Genomic DNA, 19,853 nt, shown 5'->3' with positions numbered 1-19,853 from the left:
CTAAATTTAATCTGTTGGGCCCCTGAAGAGATTAGAATAAGATCACTTTATTCTCTTCTATCCAGAGGAGATCTGGATTTGCTTCTATTGTGTGCTAAGAACTATTGTAACCATTTCAGTTTCCTGACCTGGAAATTCCTTAACCATAAGGGTAGTACAAAATTGAACCACAACTCTTGGGAGAACAGGCCCATGTTTACCAATCCCGAGAGGATCATTTTCTCCAGCTTTTCACCCTATTCTGAGCAAAGACTGTCATTTCAAAGGCACCCTGCAGGCTGCAGATTTTCCCAGCCCACCTTTTCATTAAGGGTGAAAGTGAAAGTCACTCAGTTGTGTCTGACTCTTTGCAACCCCATGGACCATACAGTCCATGGAATTCTCCAGGCCAGAATATACTGGAGTGGGTAGCCTTTCCCTTCTCTAGGGGATCTTCCCAACCCAGGAATCGACCCCATGTCTCCCACATTGCAGGCAGATTCTTTACCAGCTGAGCCACCAGGGAAGCCCTCTTAAAAGGATCTCCTCCTTTGTCTTGAAAGGGCTAATCATAAAGTTCTAGGCTTCTGGTACTTTGATTTGCCCCCACAGCAGCACAGGCTTTTATGTTTCCCTCTGCTTTCCATTCTGGTTTCAGCTACTCTATTTTCCTGCCCTTTAAAGATTTCTCTTGTTTTCTTGGGAACTCAGCAATAGATTTAGAATTACATATTTGTGGACATGTTTCAGCATCTGTTTTACAAAAGAGGGATTTTCGAAATGGCTAGTCAACCCCACTCCCCAAAGTCAACAGCCCTTTTATTTATTTTTAATTATTTTCCTATTATTTATACTAATTCAATTATTCCCAGAAATATAAATCTAATTATTTTAATTCAATTGTTCACTGTATCTTTGGCTATGAAGAAAGAATAGCACACAATATAAATTTCCCAGTAATTGGATATAAAAGGAGAGATGTACTACACCACTCCCCTTGTTCCTGGTGGGGCAAAGGTTTCCATTTTTTGGAGTGAAGTGCCTTGAGTACTGGGACCTACCATGTCAGTCCAGAACAAGCATATACATGACTTGTGTTGAAGCTAGTTACATAAACATTAGACATACTTGCTGAACAAACGCACAAGAAAATGACTTCAAGATAAAAATAACCGAGTCCTACTATATTCACAACTTTGTATAAATCCTCAACATATTCTGTAGGTGCAAAGTTAAATATCTGACTTTTAAATATGTAACTATATGGTGTTATAGTATAGCATGAAAATGGTAAGGCTCAATAAATGGTAACTGTAGGAAATGTTTACACACAGTGCATTAGTTAGTCAAGGAAAAATGCCTCCCCATCCAATCTGTTCAGACCACCTGCAATGTAGATATCATCTTAAAAAAAAACAACAAAACACAGTATTAGCATATTCTAACCTACTCCCTTTTCAGTGAATATATTAAGCACTTTCCCTCAGCCAAGTGAAAGAAAAGACCTCATACTATAGAATGGTGTTTAATGAATGGCTGAAAGCAGTTAAAACTAAATTCAAACCAAAATTTGGAAAGAGAAGTAAAAAACTGTATCAGCTTCAAGCTTTATAACAGTCTAAGGAGTATTTTTTGGCCATCTGATGCAAAGAACTGACTTAATGGAAAATACCCTGATGCTAGGAAAGATAGAAGGCAGGAGGAGAAGAGTACAACAGAGGACTAAATGGATGACATTACTGACTCAATGGACATAAGTCTAAGCAAACTGGGAGACAGTGAAGGACAGGGAAGCCTGGAGTGCTGAAGTCCATGGGGTCACAGAAAATCAGACATGACTGAGCGACTGAACACCACCAAAAGGAGTAAAGACTATCTCTAGCATGAGGTCAAGTCAGGATGGCAGCCTACATGAACCCAGAAAAACTCCCGGCCTCTGAATCTAAGCTTCAAAGTCATTTTCTCAGTTAGGCTGCTAGGTTAAGAATTCTTAGAGAAACAAAGATATAATTTTTCTAATAAAATTTTAAAACATTTTTTCAAGCCTCATGAATTATGCACCATTTTAGATTATTTGCCCGTTACATACATTCTTATAGTCAACTATGATAAAGTAGCTCATTAGGAACTAGGATTGAATGACTCAATAATATTTGTATCCAGAATTAAGAATATGTTATGGGCATTCACTTGAAAGGACCTAAAACACTAGCCACCTCCAGAAAACCACATAACATACTTGGGGAGTGAGCACAGGGACGTATATAGTGTGCAGTTGGGAGTGAGATTGAGGACATGTAGTCAAGCCTAAAGAAGGAAGTATAGAATGAGGCAATAGACATAAATCAGAGAGGGGGAAAAGAGTAAGTTATGGACTTTCGTTACTATGATTAAGAATTATCAATCAAGCATCACATAGGAAATAGTACAATGGTAAATATTTCTCATCTTTTAATAAAAAATAAACAGCTAAAATTTTAACACTGATTCTGTCACTAACTGTGTTATCTCCAACAAGTTACTCAATTATACATGATTATATCTTTATCTGGAAAAAAAAAAGAATAGAAGCTATATCATAGGGATATTGCAAGAACTGAAACGAATAAGGTATGTAACATGCTTAACAAAGTTCTTGACATATAAAGTGTTTAAAAAATAATAGTAGTTTAAGTTTCATTAATTTGAGTACTTTGATGATAACAGCATTCTGGGGAGACATGATTTAAATCACAATTTACTTGGGGAAAATGGTTTATAACTGGGTTTTATAGAGGTAATTCTCAACTCATAACTAATTGCAAAACTAAGGTAAAATATAGCAGTATCTCAGTGTCCAAATTTCTTTTTTAAAATAGTTATTATAATACACAAGATTACCTTATCGAGTACTGTATATGGATTTTCTGCATTAAAACGAAGGGGCGCATAGAATCTGAATCTCTCTCTGAACTCTGCCTGCTTCTCCTGATGAAAGCAGAAAAAAACAAAGTGAATCTCAAACAAACAGCTTCAACTAGTCTCATAAAACCTTTCTTAAACAAACAACACAACAACTTTGTTAGTGAGCTTACATCAAACAAAACGCATGCTTTCCTTATAAGAGTGACTTCTGCATTTTGGAGAGGTGAGACTTCATGTCTGACAGTTGCTGCAATCTTTTTGGTAGTTTCCCATCTTTCAGGTAATTCCTGCAAAAACAAAGGTGCAAATGGGAAATAACTGCAGCACCTAAAACAAACCAACTCCACAGGATTAAATTATCCTAAACTTTTTCTGCTGACCTATGGCATCCTTTCATTCTTGTATAAGAGAAGGAGTTTATCACTACCCCAAAAAATCAACGTGACTAAAAGGCTCAGAACCAGGCTGAATCCCAGGCTGACACATTGGCACCTCTGAAGTCACATCTTCCAAGCACAAACCAGGCTGTCCTGAGACTGACCTCAGCATAAATCAAAATGTTTTCAAAATAAACACAAATTACCAAATTATTTTGCTACCGAGGGAACAAAATTAAGTGCTCTGGAAATGACTCGGTTGATCTAACACTTAGAAATGGAGCCATGTTTAGCCAGTGAAAAAAAGATGTTTTGGATCTGGTGGGGCAGAGATGAAAATATGAATCAATCTTGTCCTTTGTCTTCCTCTGACTCCTAAAGGTGTGTCTGTACTCGCTCTGGATGGAGAGTTTGAATGTTTGGGTTAATTGTAAATGACTAGGATTTTCAAAGTAAGATGAAACAAAGGGAAGGGAAGATTAATTGCTACTTGATGGAGGACAAAGCAGTCATGAATTGTTCAGGTAGCAACTCAACTCTGCTGTCGTGACTACAATGCAAACGGCAACAGCAACTTATTTTCTTTGAAGAGCCCTTCTGTGTAACTGCTGTTGAAAAGCATTCCTTGTGTCCAGACTAAGAAAGCATTGTTTGTCTGGGTCATCTCCCAGGACACGGAAATTGTTTTGTCACACAAAACCACCCACGGTGATGGGACTCTACTTGTGTATCTGAAGTACAAAAATCAAAGATTTTAAAGACTATTTTGTAACCTTTGATAAATATTTGATAAATGATTCAGTTACTGTCAATTATGAAAAGTGCACTGTGCTAAGTATAAATTGTATCTGAGTGGTGGAGGAGGGCTACAAAGATAAAACATATGCTTTAGACTGACACTGTTATATCATCTGTCAGTGTGAATGAGAGGCACACAAAATAAACTTTTTTCATGACAGAACGTGTTAACTTTGATCAGGAGATGTTATAAAATTAAAATGCAACAAGGTGTCATGACAGAAACACCCAACCAGGCCAGGAGCTAAGAGACTTGGGCTCTAAAGCTACTTGTTTTTCATCTTGTTTTTCCATCCTTCTCAACAAAACTCTGCATCCTCATCTGTACATAGTCTCACTTTGCAATTCCAACAGACTCCACAGAACCTAAAAGTTTCACGGAGTCCCTTCAGGGCCATGGGAGACAAGACATGAAGAGGTCTCATCAGTGAGCTCAGGTTCCTTAACCTTCTTCATTTACACTAGACCTGCTGGTATCTGCTTTATATTTGGGGATACCAAAGAAGCTTCCACTTGATAAAAAGTAAAATGTCACTGAAAACCAATAGATTACATGACCTCCAAAGTCTAGCTGATACAGGTTCACTCAAGGAGGAGACACTGCATCAGAGGCTCACAGCAATGAGTGGATTTCAACAGGGAGAGATGAGGGTGAGATCCCTCAATATCTTGTAAGATTTCCAATGCAGAATGGAGTGAGAGTGTGGGCTCTATGGAAACTGGACAGGATTCTGAGGCTGCTGCTGCTGCTGCTGCTAAGTCGCTTCAGTCGTGCCCAACTCTGTGCGACCCCATAGACGGCAGCCCACCAGGCTCCCCCGTCCCTGGGATTCTCCAGGCAAGAACACTGCAGTGGGTTGCCATTTCCTTCTCCAGTGCATGAACGGGAAAAGTGAAAGTGAAGTCGCTCAGTCGTGTCCGACTCTTAGCGACCCCATGGACTGCAGCCTACCAGGCTCCTCCGTCCATGGGATTTTCCAGGCAAGAGTACTGGAGTGGGGTGCCATTGCCTTCTCCGATTCTGAGGCTAGGGGCAGTCAATGAAGGTTTCTTAACAGGGAAGGGACTTAATAAAATCTAGAGATTATAGATGCAATCTAGCTTCAGAGCATACTGTAGATAGAGTATGAGGACACAGCCATGCCCAGGAGTTTTAAGTATCAAACTGAGCACAGGCAAGTTTGGGGAAATGTTATGACTGCTGATGATTACGAAGGAGGAAAATGTAACTCTCACAAATGGCTTAAATTAAAACAAATCTGGTACATTGTTATTCCTCACAAGCAACTTGAACTGCCTATAAATCTTATATTTTCCCCTGATCAGCATGAATTACCAGCATCGAGACACACACAGAGCTAAAAGTGTGGTTCACTTTTGAAATCTTGAAAAGCTTAGTATTTTCAGTATTGCCAAAACTGTAAGTAGTGGGTCAAACTTACTTTTACAGAAAAAAAGCAGAATACCACATTTGCTTTTATTCATCTTGGAAATGTAAGAGTCCATTAGAAAGAATGTAAGCTAAAAAATGCATAGAAGAATTTTAAATCTTTCACCAGACCACAGCACTAAAATTAAATATATGAACCCCCATTTCATAAAAAAAAACTAACAGTCAGAACTAAGTGACTTGATCAAACATGTCTCCATCACCACTTATACTTTCCTCATTCACTTATTGTTGAACAATATATATAAGGTGTTATGTGTGTCAGGAAAATTTGTCAGACTTAAAAATGACAACAGAAATGACTGGGACCTAGCTTTAGCAAAGTGTGAGCCAAACTTTTATAATACAAATTCTGGAGGCCATGACCCCAATCCCCCTGTCAGTTGCTTCTATTATGGCTGGTTTCTCTATATGACATATTTTCAGGTTCAAGATCTGACTCAAAGAACATCCCAATCTTCCTAAAAACAAACACTTATAGTGTGTTCTATCGTAATTATTTAATCTCTCACTCTTGTTATATATTATCTATCCACATTGTCTTTCACTCCAAGTCGAACTAGATTTTCTTTTAGAGACAAATTTTACTTAAACAAAATTTAATAATTCATATACAGTAATTCTTTGTAGCCAACAGAGCACTTGTAAATACATTGTTGCAATGAGTCTTCACAAAACAAAACGCGGACTATAAAATGGAGCAGCAGAAGTGAAAAACATTTTGGGGGTTCCTCAAGAAGTTAAACTTAGAAACCACATGACCCAGTAATTCTACTCTTAAATTTTTTTCAAAAAAGAACTGAAAACAGGTACTCAAATACTTTTGCGCTAATGTTCACAGCAACATTATTCACAACTGCCAAAAGATGAAAAGAGCCAATATTCCTTAATGGGTGAAAGGCTAGACAAACGGACACACACACACACACACACAATAATTCTTGATTGGTGAAAGGTTAGACAAACTGGAACATACACATACACACACAACCCCTGAACATCATTCAGCCATAAACAGGAATGAAGTAGTGATATATGCTACAATGTTCATGAATCTCAAAAACAACCTGCCAAGTGAGAAAAGCCAAACACAAAAGGTCACATATTGTATAATCCCAGTTACATGAAGTTTCTACAATAAGTAAATCCACAAAGACAGGAAAAGATAGGCAGTAGCCCCGGACTGAGGGCAGGCAGTAGGGGAGTAGCGGGGAATGACAACTAGTGGACATGGAGTTTCTTTGAAGGTGACAAAAATGTTCTGAAACTATGATAGATAGAGGCAGTGGTTACACAACCTTGTGAATGTACTAATGCCACACATTTTGAACTGGTTACTTATATGTTACATGAACTGTGAATTTCACCTCAATTTTTTTAAAAAACATGGGGAATCAGAGACAATATAGACAAATGTTAAAAGTGAGGGATCTTGAGAGATATTTTATTGAAGAGGAAGCATGCTCTGAGACAAACATATGAGATAGATTTGCAAAAAAGAAATCCTAGTTTGAGTTCCATGCTCTAAGCACTGAACTAAACAGAATTCAATAAAAAGGTTTTTTTACTTAATGCAGAAACTGATCACATTGCAAAGTCAAACGTAAACCTGTCCTGGAAGCTGGTAGATGATGTAAATATATAAACTATCTATAGAACTTCAACGTGAATATGGGAATAGCATCTCAATGGTGAGATTTTTATTCATGAATTCAGTTATAACTACAAAGATTTTGTATATCATTTGGCACACAACAGCCACCAAGTCAGTCCAAGACAGAGAAAGAGGAGGGTGACACAAAAGCTCTGTTTAGGAAACAGTGATTCCTCCATCCAAATTGGGCTTTACTTATTTATTATTAACACGTCCAAGATTTGTTTCCAAAGACTAGGACAGTTCTCAGTTCAGTTCAGTCACTCAGTCGTGTCCAACTCTTTTGCGACCCCATGAATTGCAGCACGTCAGGCCTCCCTGTCCATCACCAACCCCCAGTTTACCCAAACCCATGTCCGTCGAGTCGGTGATGCCATCCAACCATCTCATCCTCTGTCATCCCCTTCTCCTCCTGCCCTCAATCCTTCTCAGCATCAGGGTCTTTTCCAATGAGTCAACTATCCCATGAGGTGGCCAAGGTATTGGAGTTTCAGCTTCAACATCAGTCCTTCCAATGACACCCAGGACTGATCTCCTTTAGGATGGACAGGGTGGATCTCCTTGCAGTCCAAGGGACTCTCAAGAGTCTTCTCCAACACCACAGTTCAAAAGCATAAATTCTTCAGTGCTCAGCTTTCTTCACTATCCAACTCTCACATCCATACATGACCACTGGAAAAACCATAACCTTGACTAGACGGACCTTTGTTGGCAAAGTAATGTCTCTGCCTTTTAATATGCTGTCTAGGTTGGTCATAACTTTCCTTCCAAGGAGTAAGCGTGTTTTAATTTCATGGCTGCAATCACCATCTGCAGTGATCTTGGAGCCCCAGAAAATAAAGTCTGACACTGTTTCCACTGTTTTCCCATCTATTTGCCATGAAGTGATGGGACCAGATGCCATAATCTTAGTTTTCTGAATGTTGAACTTTAAGCCAACTTTTTCACTCTCCTCTCTCACTTTCATCAAGAGGCATTTTAGTTCTCATTCACTTTCTGCCATAAGGGTGGTGTCATCTGCGTATCTGAGGTTATTGATATTTCTCTTGGCAATCTCGATTCCAGCTTGTGCTTCTTCCAGCCCAGCATTTCTCATGATGTACTCTGCATAGAAGTTAAATAAGCAGGGTGACAATATACAGCCTTGACATACTCCTTTTCCTATTTGGAACCAGTCTGTTGTTCCATGTCCAGTTCTAACTGTTGCTTCCTGACCTGCATACAGGTTTCTCAAGAGGCAGGTCAGGTGGTCTGGTATTCCCATCTCTTTCAGAATTTTCCACAGTTTACTGTGATCCACACAGTCAAAGGCTTTGGCACAGTCAATAAAGCAGAAATAGGTGTTATTCTGGAACTCTCTTGCTTTTTCTGTGATCCAGTGTATGTTGGCAATTTGATCTCTGGTTCCTCTGCCTTTTCTAAAACCAGCTTGAACATCTGGAAGTTCACAGTTCACATATTGCTGAAGCCTGGCTTGGAGAATTTTGAGCATTACTTTAGTAGCGTGTGAGATGAGTGCAATTGTGCAGTAGTTTGAGCATTCTTTGGCACTGCCTTTCTTTGGGATTGGAATGAAAACTGACCCTTTTCAGTCCTGTGGCCACTGCTGAGTTTTCCAAATTTGCTGGCATATTGAGTGCAGTTCTCAACTGACAGGCAATTTTAGATGAAAAAGAGAGCTGGAGTTCATTTCACATGGGAAAGTGAAGATATAAGAGGAACCCCAAAAAAGTACTTGAGAGACTCTCTATTACCTGAATACCTCTAACATGAAGATGGTGAAGCACGGCCATGCAGAGCTAGGATTTGGGCATGAAATACCCCTATATTTGTATGTCTTGACTTCACTACTTGAGTGGCCCTGAGAAAATTATTAAGTCCCTTTCAGCTTCAGATTCCTAAGCTGTAAAATGAAAACATTAATATCTACAGTATACATTGCTACAAGGAGTCATAAGAGAGTATGCGTGAAGAATGAATGTGGGTACAGAAGGTGCTCAGTTTATGGTAATCATGATCATTTTACCACTACACTCACCTTTAGCTGAGTATAGACTTGCTCTGGCATCTTCTGGCCATACATTTCCAAGAGTGTGATGGTTTCTTTTAGTGGTTCAAAGAGTTCATCAGTAGCTCTCTGTCGGCTTCTTACAGCCAGAAGATGCCCCATAACGTCAGCTAAACCATCATGATCACCTTCACTTAATTCTCTCTGAAGTCCAGCATCTGTTTTCTTTATAAATTCTTGTAGCTCATTCAGGCTATAAAAACAAGTATGTACATATACATATACAAACATAAACTAAACTCATTAAAACTTAGAAGTATAAGGCTTTGACTGATTCTTATTTTCAGTATTTACCTAAGTAAATGCTTGTTAACTGTATTATAAAACTGGCAATTTTAATGCTCTTAAAATTAATACATCAGTTTTAAAAAGCAGTTGGGTATGAAAAGTTATAATTCCAAATACCAAAACAAAGGGCTACCTGTCGATGACAAATCTCAAAAGATGCTCCTGAAACATCCAGCTCCATTTCCTGATAATGTTCAGTAAGCTCACTTTAAAAGGCTTTATGTCCACCTTGAACCAACTATCAAATACCCTGAAGTCATCAAACTTGCTCATCTGAACATACAGAGCCTCATAAATGTCAATCTATAATTAGAAAAAAAAGAATAGTCACTGTGTAACAACTCAGTCAAAACCCAGAAACTAGGTTGGCTGCTTAGGGTTTTCCTTGCCTGTTCTTTGAACTGCTCAAGTGTTGGTAATTGTTCAGGAACCACTTCATTCACATGAAGCTCCATCTCCTCGGCCGACACAGTAGGGCCATACAGAAGGAAGTGCTTCATGAACTCGGCTCGGTCTTCTACCCAGAGGTAAGCATACGTGTCCAGGGTGTTTCTGAAGTCCAAGACTTTGCTGATAACGTCTGCTACTCTCCTCATGATCTCCTGCCTACCTTCTGCCAGGCCCAGCATGTTGTCCACATCACTCTAAACAACAGGAGAGCCAAGCATTTACAAAAGCCAACCGTGTTCTCTCAACTATGTGCAACCTAACATTCTCCAAGGCCATTCTTCAAAAGGACAATAGTTGGTAAGATAAAAAATTGTGTTGCCTTTCCCAAATTCTTTCTTTATGCTCATTATCCCAATTAATTTTGAATCATTAATATGAGCTAATTTTATAATTAATAATAATTGTCATTAATATACATGTATTTGTATGGGCGTTACATATTCAAATGTCTGGGTAGTTGAGTAAGCACATTTGTTTTGAATTCAGGGAAGGTGCAACCCTCTACATCCTTTTTTGCCTTTTCATCTGAAATATTGTTTCTTCATATTTTCTCTTTTGCATTTATATATCAGAAATGAGATGTTTTCTTTCATGTGGCTTTATCCTGTTTTAAAAGGCTGTTCTAAAATACCTGATTTTCTTGGCTGCCTCAGGATCAGCTCACAGCATCTTGCTTTTAGGTTAGTTACAAATAAAATTAACCATACTTGGTATAAATACAGCACAAAAGTGTGAACATCAGAATAGAGAACACTAGGACTCAAAATTGAAGTATATTCAGAATAAAAGCTTTGGAATTAGCTTCGCATTTGTCTGTAACTCTAAACATATGTGCAAAATTGGATAAAATATATGTAAATATGTTGAACTTTTAAAAATATATAAACTCTTAAAAGAATGTTTCCTTTTAAGTTTCCTTGATTTCTCTGTATTCTATTTTATGCATTCAGTATTCAGTAACACTATTAATAAGTGCATTTATAAGCTCTTAATCTATTAATATGTGTATATAATTAACAATAAATGCAATACCTATTTACAAAGAGCATACCTGGTAGTTTTCTATTTCCAGATGTGCTGCTACTCGCTTCATCTGGGCAGACATTCTGAAACTACTGCACAGCATTTCTTCCACCAGGTCATAGAAGCCATCTCCAGCCTCTCTTTCTAAAGAAGGCTTAAACAGAATATCTGGGGGCATTAAGATCATTTGTGCTTGAAAAAATGGTGCAGGTTTCACTTGTTTCTCTGTGTTCTTCAGGAAGAAGTCTAAGTCATGCATTATCGCTTGAAAAAAGCCTTCCACCACGATGTCATCAATGAATTCTACATAAATCTTCCAGGCATCCAGAGAAGGATTGGCTCTGAATAGCTTCCTATTTTCCTACAGACAGACGAGTATTAATAGATCAATATAGACAATAGTGAATATAAAAATGAAAGCTGTTCATTTAAATAGTATATTAAAGAGGCTGCATTTGGGGGTACAACATAGAAACATTCAAATGCTTGGTTGTAGAATCTTAAGCCAGATGGCAACAACCTAAGCAGGATTTTGTAACATTTAGTTTATTTATAAAATACATTCAAAAGTCATTCTTTAAAGGAGAAATCATTATGAAGACTGCTACCTACAAATACACACAAGAACTACACTATTTCCCAAAGCATCCTAGATGAATGGGGCCTGGGACTTGACCTTCCAGGGACTCTCCTGTAAATGAAGTTCCCCACCCAACCAGTTGTCCGGAGAACACTGTACTGGGATAACCAGAGACCGCTAAGTCAGTAAAGAGTGACGTGCTCTAGGCCATTCTTAGAGACTTGCAACTGTACTTATGTTAAAGTCCGTTAACCTGGTTTAACTGATTGTTTCCAAACATGAAATTATTTTGGGCCACCCACCTATGAGCAGCTGGTGGAGTAATACTAACTCAGCTTGGGAAACACTGACCTAGGGAAGTCCAACCTCCCTTTGTGCTTTAATAACATCAAATTCTTCAACCTCCGCATCTCCCCATGGGTGGGTCAATGGGCACAACAGCCCAGACACAGACACGGTTAAGGATGGCTAGAGGTTGGGCACAGTGTGTCAGGCCGAGGGAAAGAGATTTGAAAAGGTCAGGTGAGCAACAAGGTTGGTTCCAGGGGCACCTTCTGAGTGGCAAAAGTTGAAGTCTATACAGGCCAGAGAGTAGATGCCAAAGACAGAAGCTACTGTGACACAGAGAAAGTGTGTTAGTTGCTCAATCATATCCGATTCTTTGTGACCCTATGGACTATAGCCTGTCCATGGAATTTTCCAAGCAAGAATACTGGAGTGGGTTGCCACTTCCTTCTCCAGGGGATCTTCCTGACCCAGGGATCAAACCCAGGTCTCTTGCACTACAGGCAGATTTCTTTACCATCTGAGCTACCAAGGGGAACACAGAGAAAAGATGACAGCAAAATAGCTGATCATAAGGTAGATTATGGCTTCTTTCTTTGATTATTCACCACTGTGGATCCAGGATTCAAAGGTGTGTGCTATAGGCAAGAATCAGAACTACAGAGCTGACTCTCAATCCTGATAAAGCAGGGCAGAAATTAGCAAGTTTTTGAGGGTTTGTTTTTTTTTGCCTTCTAACAAATCTAAGAACTGCTGTTTTCAGGAATGCTGTTTTTTCCACCATCCAGGTGGAAGCACTCACATCTGTGTGTTGTATATGACCCACACCTCGGGAGCTGGGCGGTACACACCCCAGACAGCTGTGCACAGCAGTCCCGCCTCCACTGCGGAAACCAGAAAGGAGAAGTACAGAGGTCAAAGGGGTGAAAAAAATCCTCAAAGACTATCTTGTTCAGGCTCTGCATCTTCAAGGTATAAAACAAAGACCTAAAATGCATCCAGCATCCCATTAATAGGAACAAGAACTAGAAGCCAGTCCTCTTGACTCCTCAAAGCAGGGTTCTTGGCAACATGTCACAGTCATACACCTGTGATTGCCTCACTGTTCATACTTTCTCATATCAAGAGACTCAGTGTATATCACCGCAGTGCCACTTACAAGAAATTGTTGTAGTTTCCACAATTTACAGTATAGGGAGGAAAAGAAATAGAAAGGAGAGCTTTGGGTGACTAAATTATCACTCAGGTCCCTTCCAGACCCAATCTTCCATGGTTCTGCTCTTTCATCATCTTAGATGCTGACTACAGACACGCACTGAGAATCGACAGCCACAAAGGGCATGGCATGAAAAGGCAGAGCTTACCAACCTCCTGCTGGCTTTCTATGTCTTTCCCCAAAACCACACTCCTCACTGGAAATCTGAGGACCAAGCTCAAAATGATGTGCTAATAAGAGGTGGGACAATCATTTAAACAACAGATTATAGAAACAAGTAATCATTTCATTTCTATTTTAAAGTTGCATTCCCTCAAGTTGGAAGCTCTCCACAGTTCTTGGTGACTTCAAAGCTTCTTAGTTTTTTACTTAAAGGCAAAAAGCAGAGTCTACTTACTAGTAGAAAAACTCCAATCTTATTCTGTGAGAATAACACTGCAAAACCTTGCTTGTAACTATTTCTAGTCATATATTGGCAATAATTTCAATGCATTTTGATCCAGATTCATAAATCTTACTGGTCTAAACCCCCAGGTTACTGTTTAGGGAGTCTACTTTTTTATTATCAAGAAAATACAATAGAAGAAGCTAATCATAGCCCATCATCTGTCCTCCAAGAGACAGATTCTAAGGCATAAACACTCGTAAGTGTGTTCTAAAAGTCACAGCATAATTCACAGTATCTTGGCAAACTAGGAATAGTCAATGGCATGAGTAAGTTAAGATACAGCTGAAAAAACTTTCTTCTTGACATATCATAACATCCCTTCGATTCCTTCAAGCCTTGTTTGTTTAGTCGCTAAGTCATGTCTGACTCTTTTGAGACCCCAAGGACTGTAGCCCACCAGACTCCTCTGTCCACGAGATTTCCCAGGCAAGAATATTGGGGTGGGTTGTCATTTCTTTCTGCTTGGGGATCTGCCCAACCCAGGGATCAAACCTGAGTCTCCTACATAGGCACGCAGATTCTTTACCACTGAGCCACCCGGGAAGCTCCAGCTACCTAGGCCTTAGGGAGAGCCTTCTCTCTCTTAAGCATGGCCCTACCCGCACCTTGATTTCATACTTTTAGCCTCCAGTCTGTGTGAGAATACAATTCTGTTGTTTTAAGACATCCATTTGTGGTACTTTGTTACAGCATTTGTTACTTTGTTACTAGCAGCCCAAGGGTGCTAACATAGGCAGTCAGCAAAGAAAGCAAAGTTTCTGCCCTAACAAGTGTTACCAGTAGGGAAAACTAATACTTTCTTAGATATTTCAGACAAACTTGGAAGTGAACAGAGTCTTTGAAACCCATATGCATTTTTTTTCTTCCTCCCCCCCACCCCGCCATTTTGTGACACTTAGTACAGCATATCAAATGTACCACATGTTACTTTTTAGTGAATGCATTTGCTGCTCTTCAGGTACTGTCTTCACAGAATTCCAATGCCAGTCTATGCAAAAATCTCCTCTTGGGTGGGCATCTCTAACTAACATGCCCAAAGACAAACCTTGTCTTTTCTCTACAACATCTTGCTCTCCGCTCTCCCACAGCCCTCCTCATGTCAGTAAAGGGAAACTCTATTTTCCCAGTGGCCCAGACCAAAAACCTCAATTTCATCTTCGACTTCTTTGTCCCCTGATTTGTCACAGAAAATATTCTCGGCTCTGCCTTCAAAATACATCCAGCACGTGACTACTCTTTACCACTGTCACCCTGACCTAAGCCATCATCACCTGGATTATAGACTCATCCCCTCATGGTCTCTTTGTCTACCATCTCCTGTCTTCCATTTCACTCAACAGGGAAAGCCTATGAGCAGTCTCCGGCTGCCATTTCCCCTTAGAGCAAAACCCAAAGTTCTCAAAATGGCCTGTTGATCCTGTGTGATTTGCCCTTAAAAGTGGGCACTCAGTTGTGTCTGACTCTTTGCAACCCCAAGGACTGTAGTCCGCAAGTTCCTCTGTCCATGGAATTTCCCAGCAAGAATACTGGAGTGGGTTGTCATTCCCTTCTCCAGGGGATCTTCCTGACCCAGGGATGGATATCACGTCTCCTGCACTGAAGGCAGATTCTTTCCTGAGCCACCAGGGATTTGCTCTTAGTCCCTTTCAAACTTAATTATGTGCAATTATTCCCCTTGGAAATCACGCTTCAGGCAGGCTGGCTCTCTAACTGATCCTTAGATATGAGACCCATTATTGTTCAGTCCCTAAGTCGTGTGTGACTCTTTGCGACCCCACGGACTGTAGCATGGCAGGCTTCCCTGTATCCTCCATTATCTCTCAGAGTTTTCAAACTCATGTTCATTGAGTTGGTGATGGTATCCAACCATCTCATCCTCTACCACCTCCTTCTCTTTTTGCCTTCAATCTTTCCCAGCATCAAGGTCTTTTCCAATGAGTCGGCTCTTTGCATCAAGTAGCCAAAGAATTGGAACTTCAGCTTCAATATTGGTCCTTCCAATAAATATCTGGGGTTAATTTCCTTTAGGATTGACTGGTTTGACCTCCCTGCTGTCTAAGGGACTCTCAAGAGTTGTCCTCAGCACCACAATTCAAAAACATCAATTCTTTAGCGCTCAGCTTTTTTTATGGTCCAACTCTCACATCCGTATATAACTACTGGAAAAACCAGAGCTTTGACTATGAGACCTTTGTTGGCAAAGTGATGTCTTTGCTTTTTAATACACTGACTGGATTTATCATTGCTTTGTCATGCGACCAATACTCCTTCTGTAGCTTTTGTACTTTGATACCTAGAACATCCTTCTTTTGTTTTCCACATAGCTCATTCCTTTTCCGTTCTCATCAGAAATGCTACCTTAGTAAAGAGGTCCCTCTAACCACCTCAAATACAATGTCCACCCTGCCTGCCGCTGATTCTCTCTCTTACCATCTCTGCTTTATTTTTCACCACTGCTCCTATGATCAATTGAGGTACTATTATATATTTGTTATTTTCTCTTTCTATATTCCCTGACAAGGATGTAAGGTTTAAGAGACAAAAGACTTTTTTTTTTCTTTTGCTTTGCTTTTTCTGTGTTCTGTTCTTTGCTCGTTTTATTTCGTATCTTCTCTTACCTTGATAACTCTGGAATAGTGCCTATCACTGCTTTAAAAACTCAAGTACTTGTTATAAGGAGAGTAACTACTGTTGTCACCCTCAGGGGATGGCTGAGAGGGTTACAAGAGACGATGTAAACAAGATAGATGTCACATAGAGCATTCACCCAACAGTGGTAGCTACTGACAGCGTTCAAAACAGGTGATAACTATGACCAAGATAATAACCCCATTTATAGCCTCTCTGTTTTACCAAAAGATCTCATATTCCTATCTCTTCCCTCAAAAATGAGCACAGTAACATCTAAGAAATTACAGGCAAGTAATACAAATTCTTCCATTTTCATAAAACCATACATAAAGCTCTTTTGGGTCCAATAAAAGAGCCCTTCCAAACTATTTCAAATCCTAAAAGATGATGCTGTTAAAGTGCTGCACTCAATATGCCAGCAAATTTGGAAAACTCAACAGTGGACCCAGGACTAGAAAAGGTCAGTTTTCATTTCAATACCAAAAAAGGGCAATGCCAAATAATATTCAAACAATTGTGCTCATTTCACAAGCTAGCAAGGTTATGTTCAAAATCCTTCAAGCTAGGCTTCAGTAGTATGTGAATGTATAAGATGTACAAGCTGGGTTTTGAAGAGGTAGACAAACCAGACATCAAATTGCCAACATTTGTTAGATCAAGGAGAAAGCAAGGGAGTTTCAGAAAAACAACTACTTCTGCTTCACTGACTATGCTACAGCCTTTGACTGTGTAGATCACAACAAATTGTGAAAAATTCTTTAAGAGATGGGAATACCAGACCACCTTACCTATATCCTGAAAAATCTGTAAGCAGGTCAAGAAGCAACAGTTAGAACCAGACATAGAACAACAGACTGGTTCAAAAGGGAAAAGGAGAACTACAAGACTGTATATTGTCACCTTGTTTATTTAACTTATATGCAGAGTACATAATGTGAAATGTCAGGCTGTATGAATCACAAGCTGGAATCAAGATTGCCAGGAGAAATACTGACAACCTCTGACATGCAGATGGTTCCACTCTAATGGCAGAAAATGAAAAGGAACTAAAGAACATCCTGATGAAGGTGAAAGAAGAGAGTGAAAAAGCTGGATTAAAACTCAACATTCAAAAAACTAAGATCATGGCATCTGGCCCCATTATTTCATGGCAAAGGGAAGGGAAAAAAATGGAAAAAATGATAGATTTTATTTTCCTGGGCTCCAAAATCACTTCAGACAGTGACTATAGCCATGAAACTCACAGACTCTTGCTCCTTGGAAGGAAAGCTAAGACACACCCAGACAGTGTATTAAAAGCAGAGACATCACTTTGCCAACAAAGTCCATACAGTCAAAGCTATAGTTTTTCCAGTAGTCATGTATGGATGTGAGAGTTGGACCATAAAGAAAGCTAAGCACCAAAGAAGTGATGCTTTCAAACTGTGGTGCTGGAGAAGACTCTTAAGAGTCCCTTGGACAGCAAGGAGATCAAACTAGTGTATCCTAAAGGAAATCAACCCTGAATATTCAATGGAAGGACTGATGCTGAAGCTGAAGCTCCAATACTTTGGCCACCTGATGCAAAGAGATGACTCATTGGAAAAGACCCTGATGCTGGGAAAGATTGAGGGCAGGAGGAGAATGGGGCTACAGAGAATGAGATGGCTAGACAGCATCACTGACTCAATGCACATGATTTTGAGCAAACTCTGGGAGATAGTAAAGGACAGAGGGAAGACTTGTGTGCTGCAGCCCATGGGGTTGCAAAGAGTCGGAAATGACTAAGTGACTGAACAAAAGAAACAAACTTAATGAAAGGAGCTGCTACAAACTTTGAAACCTTAAAAGCAAGTATGGTTGGGGGGCTTGGTAACTTCCTGTTGGTCCAGTGGTTAAGAATTCGCTTTCCAACGCAGGGGACACAGGCTTCATCTGTGGTCAGAGAACTAAGATCTCAGGTACTGCACAGCTACTACTGAGCCTGATCACTAACTACTGAGCCTGCATGCTCTGGTGCCTGCACAACACAACTCAAGAGAAGCCCACATGCTACAAGGAAGATCCTACATGTTGCAACTAAGACCTGGTGCAGCCAAATAAATAAATAAATATTAAAAAAAAAAAAAAAAAGGCAAGTACCTCGACCAAGTTGTGTATCTTGCAGCCATCTTCTTGGATTCGCTTGTATTTTTTTGTAAATAATTCACTCTTGCCCTCCCAAGTCAAGATGGTCTCCCGCCTGTGTTCCCTCCTGGGAAGGAGCAGGCACTCGGCCCAAGCCCGCATGGTCTGCTGGATCACTCTGATGTTGTTCTGTGCATGCTCCACTCTGTGCTCCAGCTCTAAGGTGACCATCCTTACCCTCTCGATATACCCCCAGCAGTCATCCTGCCACGTCAGCGATGTGGCGGCTGCCTGCAGTTCCTCATCCACACTCTTCAGCTCGTCCTCAATCAGGGGGTATTCAACTTCCAGAAGAGTCTGTTTCAGCGTATTATATCCGTGCACAAGAAGTTCAAGATTTCCAATGTACTGAGCAAAAGAAAACCCCGAAACAAAAAGCACCACATATGTTACAGCTGCTTTCTCTTGGAGCCATGAAAGTATCATAGGTCTACATGTTAATAATTAAAATTCCAACTATTTCTTTTCAAAATTTGCCCCAATATCTGAAAACACAGACCTTTAAGAGAGTGTTTCTTTTTTTGAAGATGGCGAAGGCTGAATCTGGTATGTCTGATTTTTTCAACATCAAAAGGTATTTCACTTCTCTTAATACGGCCACTAGCTATTAAAAGAAGAGCAAGAATTATTGCATTATTTAAAGATATCCGTCTAGTCAAAGCTATGGTTTTTCCAGTAGTCATGTATGGATGTGAGAGTTGAAATATAAAGAATGCTGAATGCCGAAGAACTGATGCTTTTGAACTGTGGTGTTGGAGAAGACTCTTGAGAGTCCTTTGGACTGCAAGGAGATCCAACCAGTCCATCCTAAAGGAAATCAGTCCTGAATATTCATTGAAAGGACTGATGCTGAAGTTGAAACTCCAATACTTTGGCCACCTGATGTGAAGAACTCACTCACTGGAAAAGACCCTGATGCTGGGAAAGACTGAAGAAAGCAGGAGGAGAAGGGGATGACAGAGTATGAGATGGTTGGATGGAATCACTGACTCGATGGACATGAGTTTGGGCAAGCTCTGGGAGTTGGTGATGGACAGGGAAGCCTGGCGTGCTACAGTCCATGGGGTCGCAGAGTCGGACATGACTGAGAGACTGAACTGAACTGACTGAAGGATACCATTCTATTTTAACACAGTTAACATCAAAATGCTTGTAATTTCATCAATGATTATCATATTTTCAAACTGTCAGGGCAGAGAGGTTTTTGTTTCTTCTGCTTTTTCAAAGCAATGATACATTCCATATGACATAGAAGTATATAACTAATAAAGGTAGATAAGTTACTTACAAAAGAGAAAGAGATTCATAGACTTAGAAAATGAACTTATGATTGCCAGAGGGAAGGAATAGTTAGGGAGTTTGGGAAGTTCATGTACCTACTGCTATATTTACAATACATAAACCCACTGTATAGCACACAGAACTCTGCTCAGTGTTATGTACCAGCCTGGATGAGAGAGGGTTTTGGAGGAGGATGGACACATGTATATGTATAGCTAAGTCCCTTTGCTGTTCATCTGAAACTATCACAACATT

General features: G+C 39.9%; 1 protein-coding gene across 4 annotated transcripts in view; it reads right to left on the bottom strand.

Annotated features, from left to right (window-relative positions):
• The window catches only part of DNAH11 (dynein axonemal heavy chain 11), a 364,135-nt gene that overhangs the window by 296,726 nt on the left and 47,556 nt on the right, over window positions 1–19,853 (bottom strand). For all 4 annotated transcript variants that reach the window (XM_081536384.1, XM_081536387.1, XM_081536386.1 and 1 more), the window contains exons 13-20: window positions 18,817–18,921; window positions 18,273–18,665; window positions 11,020–11,352; window positions 9,908–10,162; window positions 9,652–9,821; window positions 9,201–9,423; window positions 3,054–3,170; window positions 2,860–2,946 (exon numbers count right to left, since the gene is read on the bottom strand). In XM_081536384.1, coding sequence (XP_081392510.1) covers window positions 2,860–2,946; window positions 3,054–3,170; window positions 9,201–9,423; window positions 9,652–9,821; window positions 9,908–10,162; window positions 11,020–11,352; window positions 18,273–18,665; window positions 18,817–18,921 — 1,683 coding nt within the window. The remainder of the gene's footprint in view (window positions 1–2,859; window positions 2,947–3,053; window positions 3,171–9,200; window positions 9,424–9,651; window positions 9,822–9,907; window positions 10,163–11,019; window positions 11,353–18,272; window positions 18,666–18,816; window positions 18,922–19,853) is intronic.

Source organism: Giraffa tippelskirchi, chromosome 10 (genome assembly GCF_054371585.1).
Source record: "Giraffa tippelskirchi isolate mGirTip1 chromosome 10, T2T-mGirTip1v1.2.pri, whole genome shotgun sequence".
Taxonomy (NCBI): Eukaryota; Metazoa; Chordata; class Mammalia; order Artiodactyla; family Giraffidae; genus Giraffa; species Giraffa tippelskirchi.
The sequence above is the reverse complement of the archived record's forward strand: the minus strand, read 5'-3'. Positions and strand labels throughout refer to the sequence as shown.